Source organism: Anastrepha obliqua, chromosome 5 (assembly GCF_027943255.1).
Source record: "Anastrepha obliqua isolate idAnaObli1 chromosome 5, idAnaObli1_1.0, whole genome shotgun sequence".
NCBI classification, from domain to species: Eukaryota; Metazoa; Arthropoda; class Insecta; order Diptera; family Tephritidae; genus Anastrepha; species Anastrepha obliqua.
Genome location: NC_072896.1, coordinates 7771801 through 7787862, shown reverse-complemented (window position 1 = coordinate 7787862; position 16062 = coordinate 7771801). Strand labels below are relative to the sequence as shown.

The following is a 16062-nucleotide window of genomic DNA, read 5'->3' as shown; positions in this document are numbered from 1 at the left end:
CAATTTTCACGAAGAAGCCAAAAAATGGCTCGATGATTGGTTTGCGGCCAAAGACGGCCAATTTTTTTGGCGCGGCTTCCACAAATTGACTGAGAGATGGGAAAAAGGTGTCGCTAGCGATGGCTATTATTTTGAAGATTAAATTTTTAACCATTTTTTGTTAATAAACGTTTGAAATTGAAAAAATATAGTTAGACTCTCTTATGAAGCGTAGGATCTCAACACCGGATAGTTTCGTAAAAGAGTCAAAATGGTATTTTCCTAACAACTTTGCTCTACTCCTAGCTAAGACTGAAAATTACAGGGGAAGTGTTCTACTGTTTCTGCCTCTTTCTCGTCTCCACATTTTCTGCAGTATTCATGCGAAAATACTCCTAGCCTAGAAGAGTGCCAACCTAACAGCCAATGATCGCTGAGACAAGCTGCGACTTTCGAGATGTTCTCTCTTGAGAGGGTGATCAATTCTTCTGATCTTTTCTTATCTATTTGCGGCCAAATTAGTCTGGTTGTCACGTTACAAGTATTTTCTTCTCTCCATGACCTATTGGCCTCCTGGACAAGACTCATTTTCATCATTAATTTTGCAGGTTGTCAAGGAACCCATATAAGATTGACCTTGAAAACGGTGCAAATATCATTTGAAGCTGCTAGGCTTTCCTGAGCAACCTTTTATCTTACTATCACCGCCTTCATTGATTGGATTGTCGTCTGGCTGTCTGAGAAGATATTTATTGTAGGTTTTTTGACGGTGTGTGTGTTAAGGTACACATTTACCTCCTTTATGGCTAAGACTTCTGCCTTGTAGACGCTACAGTAGTCCGGTAGTCGGACGGGTAATTATAATCTTAATTGTTTTAAAAAGACTCCATACCCATTGTTGTGTTGTGACATACTTGAACAGGAAATTAAGTGATTCCAAGCGCTGCACAGTGGTCCCGCCACGTAGGAAGAGCGGTCATAAGAACTTTTGGCGTGATAAATGACTTTTTAGTACGTTTTTAAGTTGAGAAATGTTTTTATTTGCTAAAAAAGCATTAAGACATATGAAAAGTAATATATATATAATAAGAATATATATAAGATATAATAATAATAATATATAATAAAGTAATATATAATTAATATAAAAAGGCAAATGAAAATTATGTACACACATTTTTTATATAAAATTTTTTTGTTTCGTTTAAAGTTTTCATGAATCTTAAATTATAAACAATAATAGAAAAAAAATTAAATTCCGAACGGATGAGCATAAAGTATACTCCGATGCCAGTTAACTTAGTCTTATTTATGAAAACAATAAAATATTCACTTCCGAAAAAGCTAATGTACTTAGAAATACAAACCTTTTAACTGAATAAATCTAACACTTCTCTTGACATCATAAATTTCTTTTTACATGGTAATTTTCGTAGACTAGATATAAATGGATCGGAATTAAAAAGAAGGATGGTTCCATGTGTAGAAGTCCACGCAAGTGGGGAAAGTTACTGATCGCCATTCACTTGGGAATGGCCAGGACGATTCTTCTGCATATGGTTCAAGCAGCTCACAACGGCCGGGATTAGCCCACGTATCCTCTGGGTAGCTTCCGAACACCCGTTCGGGAGTGAGCTAAAGTGAGAAGGCGAAACATTCCAGGATAGCTGGTTGTGCGTTGGGTTTGGGACCCGCCACTTAAAAATCCCCCCCCAATGAAAACTTTAAAAAAGCCTCGGATGAGACCTCCCTATACTGATGACGACCCCTGCAAACGAACTAAGGACTATGATTTGAGGGCATGCACCTGGAATGTCCGGTCCCTTAATGGGGAAGGTGCCTCTGCCCGGCTGGTTGATGTCCTCGTGAGAGTAAAGGCTGACATCACTGCCATCCAAGAGATGCGATGGACGGGGCAAGGAAAGAAAACCATAGGACCTTGCGACGTTTACTACAGCTGCCATGTAAAGGAGCGCAAATTCGGTGTCGGATTTGTTGTGGGAGAGAGACTTCGTCGCCAAGTACTGTCGTTCACTCCGGTGGACGAGCGTCTCGCAACAATCCGCATCAAAGCACGTTTTTTTAACATATCGCTAATTTGCGCCCACGCCCCGACGGAAGAGAAGGACGATGCGACCAAAGATTCTTTCTATGAGCGCCTGGAACGTGCCTATGAGCGCTGCCCCCGCCACGACATAAAAATCGTGCTTGGCGACTTCAACGCCAGGGTGGGCAAGGAGGGAATTTTTGGTCCCACAGTCGGAAAATTCAGCCTGCACAACGAAACATCCGGTAACGGACAGAGGCTGATCGACTTCGCCGGGGCCCGAAACATGGTAGTCTGCAGCACCAGATTCCAGCATAAGAAGATTCACCAAGCCACCTGGCTGTCTCCTGATCGAAAAACACGAAACCAGATCGATCATGTTGTGATAGATGGAAGACACGCTTCTAGTGTATTAGATGTACGTACGATCCGAGGACCCAACATTGACTCGGATCACTACCTTGTTGCAGCCAAACTGCGCACCCGCCTCTGTGCAGCAAAAAACGTGCATCTACCTACGCAAAGAATGTTCGACATCGAAAAGCTGTAATCACAACAGACAGCCAGAAGATTCGCCACTCGACTCTCACTCCTGCTCTCGGAGAGCACTGCCCAACAAACCGGCATCCACGAACAATGGAGCAACATTTCTCGTTCTCTACGTACCGCCGCCGAAGAAGAAATCGGATTCCGGCGAGCCCGAAAAAACAATTGGTACGACGAGGAATGTCATGCTGCCACAGAAAGAAAGGATGCCGCCTATAGAGCCACGCTGCGATCGGGCGCAACGCGAGCCATGTGGGATCGCTACAGAGAGCTGAAAAAGGAAGAGAGACGTATTATCCGAAAGAAGAAACGAGAGGTCGAAATACGTGAGTGCGAAGAGCTTGAGATGCTGGCCAACAGGAACAACGCCCGAAAATTCTACCAGAAAGTTCGGCGGCTTACAGAAGGTTTCAAGACCGGGGCGTTTTCCTGTAAGAACAAAGACGGCGAACTGGTGACTGACGTACAGAGCAATCTTAAATTATGGAGGGAACACTTCTCGAACCTATTGAACAGTGACAGCTGCGCATGTCACCGAGAAAGTGAAGATCCCGATACCCCAATCGTTGACGACGGAATTGTCGTTCCGCTACCCGATCATGACGAGGTGAGAATAGCGATAATGCGGCTAAAAAACAACAAAGCCGCGGGCGCCGACGGACTACCGGGTGAGCTATTCAAACATGGCGGCGAGGAGCTGGTAAGGTGCATGCATCAGCTTCTATGCAAAATATGGTCGGATGAAAGCATGCCTGCCGATTGGAATCTAAGTGTGCTCTGCCCAATCCATAAGAAGGGCGATCCTGCAATGTGTGCCAATTACCGCGGGATTAGTCTTCTAAATATCGCCTATAAGGTTCTAGCGAGCGTATTGTGTGAAAGGCTGAAGCCCACCGTCAACCAACTGATTGGACCTTATCAGTGTGGCTTCAGACCTGGAAAGTCTACCATCGACCAATTCTCAATACGCCAAATCTTGGAAAAGACCCATGAAAGGAGAATCGACACACACCACCTTTTCGTCGATTTCAAAGCTGCATTCGACAGTACGGAAAGGAGTTACCTGTATGCCGCGATGTCTGAATTTGGTATCCCCGCAAAACTAATACGGCTATGTAAGATGACGTTGCTCAACACCAGTAGCGCCGTCAGAATTGGGAAGGACCTCTCCGAGCCGTTTGATACCAAACGAGGTTTCAGACAGGGTGACTCGCTGTCGTGTGACTTCTTTAACCTGATGTTGGAGAGCATCGTACGAGCCGCAGAACTTAATCGCTCAGGCACAATTTTTTATAAGAGCGTACAATTGTTGGCGTATGCCGATGATATTGACATCATCGGCCTTAACAACCGCGCTGTTAGTTCTGCCTTCTCCAAACTAGATAAAGAGGCAAAGCGAATGGGTTTGGTGGTGAACGAGGACAAAACGAAGTACCTCCTGTCTTCAAACAAACAGTCGGCGCACTCGCGTATCGGCACCCACGTCACTGTAGACAGTTATAATTTCGAGGTTGTAAAAGACTTCGTCTATTTAGGAACCAGCATTAACACCGATAACAATGTCAGCCTTGAAATCCAACGTAGAATCTCTCTTGCCAACAAGTGCTACTTTGGACTAAGTAGGCAACTGAGTAGTAAAGTCCTCTCTCGACGAACAAAACTAACACTCTACAAGACTCTCATCATGCCCGTCCTAACGTATGGCGCAGAAGCTTGGACGATGACAACATCCGATGAAGCGACGCTTGGAGTGTTCGAGAGAAAGATTCTGCGTAAGATTTTTGGACCTTTGCACGTTGGCAACGGCGAATATCGCAGACGATGGAACGATGAGCTGTATGAGCTTTACGACGACATAGACATAGCGCAGCGAATAAAGATCCAGCGGCTACGTTGGCTGGGTCATGTCGTCCGAATGGATACAAACGCTCCGGCTTTGAAAGTATTCGATGCGGTACCAGCTGGTGGTAGCAGAGGAAGAGGGCGGCCGCCACTGCGTTGGAAAGATCAGGTGGAGAAGGACTTGGCTTCACTTGGTGTGTCCAACTGGCGCCGGTTAGCACGAGAAAGAAACGACTGGCGCGCTTTGTTAAACTCGGCCAAAATCGCGTAAGCGGTTATAGCGCCAATTAAGAAGAAGAAGAATTAAAAAGAAGCCTGTGCAAAAGATCCCTGTTAGTTACAGTTCTTGAGTGATTTCTGGAATTGTCACGTCTGAATTGTTTCACTAATTTATTACATGATTCAGCTGCCTCCTCTGATAATTCTCCAATTGATAATAAACAATGATCGATCACCTTCGACCCATTAATGAGCACTTTATGAACTGATGCAGGTAAATTATACCATAAATATTTACTAACTAGAATTTCAGCAGTGTTTAGTGCGTATATTTTGAATTTATTCGAATTAATTTTAAAACCAGATGAAAAATATTGTAGGAGATAACTACATCTGTCTATAACGTGTTTGTCTATTCCTGTGATTTTGGATGATATGGATGATATTGAATGAAGGAAACATTTTCGTGCTGTATTTCCATCATTAGAGGTTGGCACCTTCCTCCACTTCGCGGTTTGTCAACTATCATGCCTAATTGTTCTCTAAACTCCCTCTGAACAAATTCCTTTCTCTTTGCTAAAAGTGCTTTTTCCTCAGATGAACGTGCTTGCCACCTTTTAAATTCGATTCTATAAGAAACATGTATAAAGTATTCAAAAAATCTATTCCAAGAATGCAGGGGTAATAAACCAAATTCAAATCTACTGGAGTTTACTTGTTTGTTTCTACACTTTTCTAAGTCATTCATTTCTTTAGGTGTCGCACCACAAATATAACATTTACTCGTAGATGAGTCACTAAGAGCACAGCACACTTTACCATCAACCATAGTTAATTGTAAATAATGACTTACTTTATAACTATGGTTATCGATTTTAAAAACAGTCGGATTCAAGTCACTAATAGCTTTTTTAAAATACTCTTCTTCTTGAACACAAAGTAGAATCACATTTTTCAAAATCCTACACATAGGTACAGATTAAAACCTATATCAAGCGCAATCGCAGGTCATCGCAGCTGGAAATTATTTTTCCTTAAAGAGGACATACGTTAAAATATTTTAATGAATGTAGATTCCTCCGAACTTAGTTAAAACTATACAAACTTCTTATAAAAAAAATAAACGCAAATTTTAAAGTACGTATTTCGTACGGTCTGAAAACCTATTAAATAATAATTAAAAAAGATAACAAAACATTTAACAGGTCGTACATACCTTCAACTTGAATTTCCATTGTATAACAGGTCATAAACACTGTAATGCTTAGAAAAATAACACTTCCCGGAACTGCGTAAGTACGGAGCGGAGACCACGCTAACTATCACTTTTCAAATTCTCTTACTTTGGAGGCACAATTATAAGTGAAGTGTTTGTGCAGTTGAATTTTCTTTTATACTCTAAGTTACTATGACTAATGAGCTAAAATTTAGCTAAATATTGTTGCATAATTTTAACATGACTATTTTCATCCAATGTCCTATGGCGGAACCACAGTGGGCTGCATTGATTGCATCTAAGCGAAACTGAGTTCGTATGGAGCTTTTCATCGCAAATGCAAAAGAAATTTACTCTCTGCTCGTCACGACCTCCCTTTATTTTACTGACTCAATGAGCTCCCCTCGATTGTTTTCTGTCCCAAAAGTTCCCGGATTTTTTTTTTTAATAATAAGGTTGACTAGCGTGGGGGGAATTGGTAAATGATCTAAACTTCGAAGCGAGGCCGGTGTCAATTACCTGTGCGCAGTTGTTGAGGCAGTGTGAAATACAGTTAGTACTAATTCATATGATGCATCTGCTCCCACTGGCTTAAACAACAGGTTGAGCTCTACGACTGTTATGCGCCAGTTATGGGTGTTGATTCTATAAAAATGCTTAATGCTGCTACTTCTTCTTTCAAATCCGTGACTACTGCTACAGCTTTTCGCTCTCCCGCTCAACAACAGTGGGAAGAACTGCTAGGCAAGAATACTAAAAATAAAATAGCTGAGCGTAGCGTTGTTATCGGCCAGAATAGTAGCAAGGATTTGCCTCAAGAAGATCGTTACACTGGTCTACTTTTAAGCTCCTCCGTCACTGAGGAAAATATATTGTCTTTTGGTTCTAAAAATGCTGGTTTTGGCGGGATTGTTTTTATAAATACAATTTATCCTACTTCAAACTCAGCAAGAAAGGAGCTGACACACAAACCTTTACGTAAGAAGGTGAATTCTAAATTGAGTGTTCAAACTTCTTTATATGGCAAGATATTACATCCTGCGCTATGGACTGCAAACGTCGATTTTCGACCCTTTAAATTTTTCCAAAAAGAAGAAGCACCAAAAAATTAAACATAGCCAACTCTAGTAAACTCAAACCTACTTCCAGGAGTCGAATGTTTTGCTTTCGAGTTATGGACGATGTACGTACCACGTCGGACGACATTTGGCCTCGAAACATGGTTGAATTCAAACTTCTTTGATAGCGATATTTTTCATCGGAACTTATCCGCAAAGAATGCGAAGAATAAAGTTCGCTGGACCAATGCAATTTATTTTTCACAGGTTTAATATTTTCGACTCATTGTCAATTATTTCCACCAAAAAAATTAAATATGTGCAAAATGTTGTTTTTAAAGATCGCCCCTTTTCATAATAGGTTTCAATAGTTTTAAGGCCTTCTTTTATCAATTAAAATTGTACACCTGTCTACTTGAGAAATGTCAAAGAATTGCATAATGGCATGAAAACAGGTAACGTCTAGCAATTATTCTCTACTGAACAATAAGAGTCACTTTTGAAAGACCCTTTATTAACAATAAAATTAAAATTGTATAGTAAACATGCAATAGGTAAATCACAACGCTAATTCAAATTATTTTTCCATTTTTTCAACTCATCAATTCGTACAGATATATTTCTATTTACTTTCACTATATTAAAAACTCAAACTAGTTCAAGCAGGCACATCAGTGGCAAGTGTCAAGTCTTGATTAGTCTATACTCGCACGCACATACGATATGTACCTATTGCGCTGGTTCAACCTTGCTAAAGTCAATTGTGACTTAGTAAAAAAAAAAAAAAATGTTAATTCAGAAAAATAAAAAATATACATACAGTCGACGTTTCGGCCAAGATTCTTTTCCAAATTTTACGATGAGGGTATAGCCTTTAGAAGCAAGCATTTTTGATAATCGCGTCAAAATCACGTATCAGCCCACTCGTCTACTTTGACCTAACGACTCTTTTTTAAAGATGTTTGATGTTTCTCTCCCAACTCAGGAGCTACAAGAGATTTGCAATGCATAAACACACTTTGCTACAGTATATTTATATGTTCATATACATATAAATATGTAGTCGTTCAATAAATTTTATGCCAAAAACCCTTGTCTGTGTGGTTCCAAGAATAGCTGATAAGAGCGCTAGTAATTATTCTAAATTGAGCCCCAAATGCATAGCCTTTCCATCCAATAAGTATTTCGAATAAGTATAGTTTAATTTTTCTTTCACTTTGTTGTTGTGTCAAGATTTTTGCACAACTGGCTTTGAATATAAATACCTTGAGTACTTTTGCAAAGCACTTAGTGCTAATCGGAATTCGAAAGCGCGCCTTTTATTGACAACAGCAGCGACTTTGCAGAAAAATGTTGAGGACATTTTCACTCGTGGCATTCTTCACGCTTTTAATAGCACAGGTTTGTAAAATAAAGTGAATTATTTTTCACATTATTTTCACATGATTTTATTAAAAAACAAATTGCTGCCTGTTGCCACAGTTCGGTTTGTGCCTACCAAAACCATCCTCCTCGGAATCAACGGAGAGCAATAACGTTGCGCAGAGCGCCCAAACGACAACACCGTTGCCGGAAGAAAGCAATTTTGAAATTGGAATGAGAAAACTAAAAACACTTATGCAAGAAAGATACTTCAACTTATTAAATTATCAACTATGAAATGACCAACCTGATGGCCAAATATATGCTAGATGACCCATCTATGAACAAGATTGACAACGAAGCTATGGAATATGAAAAAAGTGTACTTCGAAAATATGTAAAGGATTCAGAAGAAGCGTTAGTTGCTAGTTTGCCTGCGAATAAAAACGATCAGCAAAATCGATTTTTCTTTGCACTAGGGAAAAGTTTTGTGATTGGAAATTTTGACAGTTTTGCACGCAGACGTTTTTCAAAAACAGGGGAACTAACACCCGAGCAACAGATTACTTGGGATTCTTTGAAGAACCATGGCTTTCTCGAATACCGTGCCGATTTAGTAAATTGTGAAAACGAAGTCGCTGGCTATTTAGCTGACTCATTTGATGATTTTATGAATACACTTTCCACAGCCGAAAAAGAGAAGGACAAAGACATGGCGAAGACATGGGAAATGTATAAGAAAAACGAGCTTGGGTTGACCAAGATTGAGTTCGGGCAACGATTGTTCCAAGTAATATTCAGCCATAATTCGAAATTTTAAATGCAATTCACGAGAGTGGTATGCATGTAGAAATATACGAAAGGGGAATAAATAAATACCTAAAATAAGTTTTTACTTAAAACAGGCTCTCTGCAATTCGAGGTAGGTATTTAGCAAAGATATTGGCTTACTCCCATATAAACATCAACTGGTGCATAGTCGAAGCAACGTTTGCATCGTACGGTTCCTTTTTCGGGTGAGGGAAACCTCCACGAGCCGCAAAAGACTCCACTACTTCTCGAAATTATTTGTGGTTGTAGTTTCATGGTAGAAGCATTATAGATATATGTCTTTTATAAACTGGAGATGTCGCCAGTACTTTCGTCAATGATGAGAATTGAGCAGCGACCTTATGAGTTTCCCTATCTAAGCTAAATGGAATGAGCAACACGATGCAAAATGCTCAACAGGTAGCTTCTTTATTAGGACAATCTTTAGGTGACCACTTCATTCCATTGCTTGTACTGATTGGTATTTGGAACATTATTAGTAGCGAGCTAAGGCTGATTGTGCCTGAAAATGCGGTACAAAATTGTACTGAGCGAATGGACCTCATAAGGCATTAGATCTACCTCAGAGGCTGGAGTTATGCTGCTCTGCTGAATTCCTAGGTACTGTTGAGGTTAATTTGTGAGCGCTTTGGGAAAGCATCGATGGGTTGCGCGAAGTTAAGTACATAGGTTAGGTTAAAATTTTGTGACAGTCGGCTAAGAGCTGCTAGGCTTTCCTGAGCAACCTTTTATCTTACTATCACCGCCTTCATTGATTGGATTGTCACCTGGGTGTCTGAGAAGATATTTATGGCAGGTTTTTTGACGGCGTGTATGTTAAGGTACACACTTACCTCCTTTATGGCTAAGACTTCTGCCTTGTAGACGCTACATTAGTCCGGTAGTCGGGCGGATAATTCTAATCTTTATTATTTTAAAAATACTTCATAAACATTTTTATGTATTGTCACACACCTGAACAGGAAATTAGGTCATTCCAAGCGTTGCATTGATTGCATCTAAGAGGAACTGAGTTCGTATAACATGGTTGTGCGTGATGTCATATCGGATCGGACATGCCGAAATGTTTTATTGACACTAAATTCCAAATATACAAATTTTCTAGCCATTAAAATCTGAATATACAATATTTGGAAATTAATTTTTTTGCCCTGTATTTGAAATAAAGTGTACCTATATCTCTGCAAGAAAGCACAAGAGTAATCGAAGCACCCCGCAGATTGGCGGTGTATGAAAGGGAAGGGTTGATTTTCTTTTTTTTGTTTTTTCCTAAGCGCTACTTAATGATTCACTACAACTATTAATTCTTAAATTCAGGCAAGTCGGTTCATAAACCTATGAAATAGGTCGGAATAAGCAAATAAATTGGGTGAAAAAAATCAACTTGAAAAAAAAATTAAATTATAGACTAACGATTCTTTCCTCGACCACTTATAATAAGTGATATATATGACAGATCTGAAACAAGTGTAAATCTTAAAATGTAAAATTTATCGAAAACCAAAAATTATAATTTTTTTTTTTTTTTTAATTATTTCTTTCACCTGGTTGTTCAATAATAACAATCTTGCAACATTATTTTCACTCCTTTTCATGTATACACTGAAAAAAGTCAGTTGCCATTCAATCGTTAAACTACGCGTTTTACTCTCTGCTCGTCACAACCTGCGTTCAGATCACTGACTCTTTGAGCGAAGAATGCTGGAAACAAGATTGCGCCCATCAGAGAGTGAGTGACGTCACATTGGCCGAGTTGGGCAGGGTTGCCAACCGAAATAGCGAGCTATTCAAAATAACACCTGTTTTTGGAAAACCCTTTACTTTATTTTCAACTATTCACAAAAGGTAAAATTCTGGCATTATTTTGATAGAATGGAGTTGTAAGCCTTGAGATCGTAAGCCCTTAATAAGTAATAATAATAATATTACATTTGCAGGCACTGATCTAAGCAATTTCATTAAGAACTAATCAGCTAAAAGCAGACTCGCTTAAGATCGCTTCTGTTCGCATAATTTTTTATTGCTTTTCCAAAGAAAAAAAAAGTTGTTAAGCGAGCAGAGAGTAGCGGTGAGCCGATTACTTAGGCAAAGCCAATTTCAACCTCAATTTAACAAATAACTGATTTATTTTATCTCTACTTATATCTTTATAAAGAAAGACCGTCTTAAGTAAAATTTTATTTAAGATATTTATTTATTTCCCTTTTGTGCCATTTCGTGAACAGTATCAGAATCAAAATTGAATAGTTTTGTGAACAAATGTTGTCCCAATTGATCCTTGCTCAATCCAAACTCGTTTTTCGTGTACCCATTCCATGCCTCCACCATATCTTTCGTCCTCTCTTTTTCGGCTGCGGAAAGTGTCTTCATAAATTATCAAACTCATCAGCCTAATTACACATAAAACATTTGTATCTACGATTATCTAACTCCGTACAGTACTCAAGAATTCCATGCTTCTTCAAAGCATCCCAAGTAATCTGTTGTTCTGGTGTTAGTTCCTCTGTATCTGAACAAAGTCGTCGCACAAATTGGTGCAGACTTCCAAGCACAACAGTTTTCTCAAATGCAAACTCAAAGCGATTTTCGTGATCGTTTTTATTGGAAGGCAAAGTAGGAACTAACGATTCTTCTGATTCCCTCACATATTTCCGAAGCATACTTTTTTCGTGCTCCATAGCACCGTTGTCGATACTATTCATGGATGGATCTGCCAACACGTATTTTATTAACCGGTTGCTTTTTTGTAGTTTAGAATTTAAAAAATTCAACCAGTTTTTGTACAAAAGGAGTTCGATTCTCTACCGACCATTAGGCAAATTGCTTTCTTCCGGCAACGGTGTTGTCGTTTGGGTGCTCTACGCAACGTTAATGCTCTCCGCTGATTCCGAGGAGGATGGTTTTGGTAGGCACAAACCGAGCTGTGGCAACACGTAGCAAGTTGTTTTTTAATAAAATAATGTGAAAAATAATTTATTTTATTTTACAAACCTGTGCTATCAAAAGCGTGGAGAATGCCACGAGTAAAAGTGTCCTCAACATTTTTCCACTGCGTAGTCTGCAAAGTCTCTGCTGTTGTCAATAAAAGGCGCACTTTCGGATTCTGATTCGCACTAAGTGCTTCGCAGAAGTTCTCAAGGTATTTATATTCAAAGTCAATTGTGCAAAAATCTTCACATAATAACAAAGTGAAATAAAAAATGAAATAAAAATTAGATTATTTGTTTATTTGAAATACTTACAATAAGGCTACGTAAAATGTATATGGATCTGTATTTGGGATTCAATTCAAACTAATTACTCGCACTCTTATCAATTTTTTTGCAATCGCACGGGCAAGGTTCATTGACATTAAATTTAATGTATATATGTATAAGTACATATATATTAACATATACATACGTATAACGCAGCAAAATGTGTTTATGCGTTGCAAATGTGCTGTAGATCTTGAGTTCGAAACATAAATCACCTTTGAAGGAAATGTGCGCAAGTCCATTTAAAATTTGTAGGCATTGGGTCATAGTAGGCGAGTGTACTGGTACGTGATTTCCACTTGGTTGATCCAAAATTTGAAATCCATTGAGGGCATGAAGCTTCGGAAGACTTTCTTCTCATGTTGGATGCCACCCTCATAATCAAAATTGGAAGTGAAGCTCGGCCGAAACACCCGCTAAGTGTTGACTTTATTTATTTTTTTTAATTTCTCAATTTTTTATTTTGTTTTTTAATTAAAAATTTTCTTTTCTTAATCTAATTAAGTCACAATTGACTTGAGCAAGGTTGGACCAGTGACATATATACATGTGTAGGTACGAGCATGCGCTAATCAAGACTGGACGCTATGACCTGATGTGCGTCTTTGAACCAACATAGTTTTAGTTTTTCTTGTATAGAAGAATACGATTTGGATTCGCTACTTCTCTGTTCGCTATCTCTAGGTTCTGCTTACTTGGCCAAGAACTTCTATGCGAAAGCAACAACAAAGTTTTCGAACCAGATTCGCCGCTAGTGCATGTGATTGTCCCTCATGAAACTGGTATAAATCACTATTTTTAATGCTGCTTTCAAGAGAGTTTCATTAAACTGGATTCATACAGGCAGACTTATTTTACTTCAACCTTGCAAATTCTCATTCGCTGTTGTTCGACGTGCAACTGTTAGTTTTTAGTCTGCAATCATGACTCAATTAGAAAAGGTTAGGTAAGTAAGCAGCTGCCTCGCTTCCTCTTGACAAATCGGCGCCCTCATTTGAAAACGTGTTGCTTCTTTAAAAAAAAAAAGTAAATGTTGTTTCACAAAAAAAAGGTTGAATTGTAGTAAAAACTGAACTTTTTGTCCAAATTATATGGCCGGCAACACTGTTTCCATTTTTGACACGTTGCTTTATTCATATTCGTTAAAACCCGTTTATTTAATTGGAAATAAATTGTTTTTAAAAGCTTTTATTTGCATGTGTTTATACACGCGGAAGTGTAACATTCCAATTTACCAACTGCAGTATTCCAGCATCTGTATTTCTTTGTATTTCTAATACTTTTTCGGAGAACAATTATATTATATTTATTTTTTGTTAATAATTCGCGTAAAAACACATTCAATTGAAAATAGGGCTTGCAAAGATACCTTAGAATATATAGCAGGCTATAACGGAACATGTTTCCAATTAGCCTACGTTTACATGGATCGACGAATTCTCGAAGGGTGCTTTAACAAAGCCAACAACCAATTTCCTAAATTTGATAAAGCAGATGGAATCTTTATTTTGTACTTTTAATGGCGACAAAATTTCGAATATTCCAAATTATTTGAAGAAACTTGTCAAACTGTCCTCACACATAAGCCCAGCACGGACATGAAAAACTTTTTTTTAAATGTATCAACGAATGAAAAAACTTAACAAATCATTAAGAAAATAGAAAGCCAGGTGAATAGCAATGCATAATATAACATAAAAAGGATGCTAAAAGGCAGTATTTATTTCAGGAATAAAAGTTTGTAAAAACAGTTATGAAACGTACATTTACGTCCGTACGTTACTGAAATGAGGAAATTTGCAACACCTCGTAATGCAAAGGTTACTAAACATGGCTTTATATGCATGTAAATGAACTACATAATTTTCCAAAATATTTCTGCAGAGAAAATGGCGAGTCACCTGACGATATGTATAGTGTGCAGGTACCCACATCATGGCAGCCTTTTAATTTCATTACTTAAAAACTATTTTTCGATGTGTATCAGATATGTTACTTATCAAAAGTTTGGCAAGTTATTCCTTTACTTACATCGCACAAGTAAGTTTTATAAGCTTAGTTTATTCAATATCCTTTATTATTTCGATATTATGACTTTTATAGATGACTTCTGTGCGTCGTTTTCCTTTTAATAAATCGCAGCCAACGAAATTGGTTATACATTTGGGAGAAGCCGTAAAAAATATACTCGCAAATCCACCTAAAAGCTATTTTGTTTACTAGCAACATTTCCATTTAAATGTAATGAAAATACTCTTTTAAAGACTCCAATTTTTACTTTTGTTTTGTTACTTTTCACATCTAACTAACATTTGTTTTACAACTACGAATTCACTTAAAACACTTACATAAGTAAGATCACATAGTTCTGTGTGCTCTTGTGTTGCTAGATAAACATCAAAAAAGTATTCTAAAGAAATATTATATTTGCTTTAAAAGAAAACAATAATTTTTTACATGAAATAACTAATATACTTAGTTTTTCTCTTCAATCCAAGTGCTTCCAAAAAAGAGGTTGTGTGTAAAGTCGGTTTACTGACGATAGTTTAACGTGTCAGCGTCATAAGAAAATACTGGTGTAATGGTTGCAATTTTCAAATGAAAATTTTAATTTTATTTGTTTGATAGATATTTTGTATGGATATAGAGGAGGAAGTAAATGGAATTGCAATGGAATATGTCAAGTTACATTTACATAAACGTGAAAAATGACGAAACATTTATCAAATTCATGAAAGTTATCTTCAATTTCGATTGTGCATCAGACAACAACACTAAGAGGCAACATCATCGATTTGACTTTCTCAAGGCACTTTACACTCGAAACCCCCCCTTTCATTTCCTACTTTTCCTATCATCTCCTATTCTCAACAGAGAGATGGTTCATTACCATGCACACAGGAAGAAGGCATATGCAAATACAAGTATGTGAATTTATATACATATGCGCATACACATACATATATACGCTCACTTAAGTAGGAGAGAGCCAGATGTCGAACGTTGCCGAACGCGGGGGCCGATTGTTCCTCTTTGTCGTTCGTTCCGCCCTCTCGCTTGCAGTTCAAGCAAGGTAACGACGCATGAGCAAGATAACGCCGGATGAGCAAGGTAACGCTGTATGAGCAATGTAACGCGCAGTTTTTGGTGCGTACAGCCGGCTACATCGAATTAGAGGACGTTATCACGTCAACAAATCAGAAGAATTGCTCAACCTCTCAAGGGAGAACAACTCGAAGGTCGTGGCTTGTGTCAGCGATCATTCGCTATTGGGTTGGCACTCTCCTAGGCTGCGAGTATTTTCTCAAGAATACTGCCGAAGTTGTAGAGACGAGGAAGAGGAAAAAACAGTAGAACAATTCCTCTGTCATTGTCCAATCTTACCTAGGAGTAGAGCAAGGTAATACCGTTTTGACTCTCTTACGAAACCATCCGGTGTTGGGATAAAACTTATACGATGCTTCATAAGATAGTCTAACTGCTTTCTAACTAAACAGTAAGGTTCACGTGTTACACAGTGGTGCCACAATGGACCTATGTGGTCTAAGTGAGTTGGCTTCTCTAAGTCGACTGCCACAAGAACCTAACCTAACCTAACCCATGTGACCACACTGTGCTCTCCTTAAACACCCCACTCAGCCTCCCCTCAAAAGGAAACCTCAACAGTACCTCGGAATTCAGCAGAGCAGCATAACTCCTGCCTCT

The 16062-nt window shown here is 38.5% G+C and overlaps 1 protein-coding gene and 1 long non-coding RNA gene across 2 annotated transcripts; one reads left to right on the top strand and one right to left on the bottom strand.

Annotated features, from left to right (window-relative positions):
- The first annotated feature begins 8209 nt into the window (after positions 1–8209).
- LOC129249044 (uncharacterized) lies at positions 8210–9145 on the top strand. Its single transcript, XM_054888668.1, has 2 exons — positions 8210–8308; positions 8390–9145. Exon 2 carries the CDS (start codon positions 8568–8570, stop codon positions 9087–9089), a length of 522 nt encoding a protein of 173 aa, XP_054744643.1. The 5' UTR covers positions 8210–8308; positions 8390–8567; the 3' UTR covers positions 9090–9145.
- A 2125-nt stretch (positions 9146–11270) lies between these two features.
- On the bottom strand, positions 11271–12202 carry LOC129247897 (uncharacterized). The gene is made up of 2 exons (XR_008582583.1): positions 12092–12202; positions 11271–12021 (listed from the first exon to the last, which is right to left on the bottom strand). It is a non-coding gene; the product is annotated as an uncharacterized LOC129247897 (long non-coding RNA).
- Positions 12203–16062: the final 3860 nt, after the last annotated feature.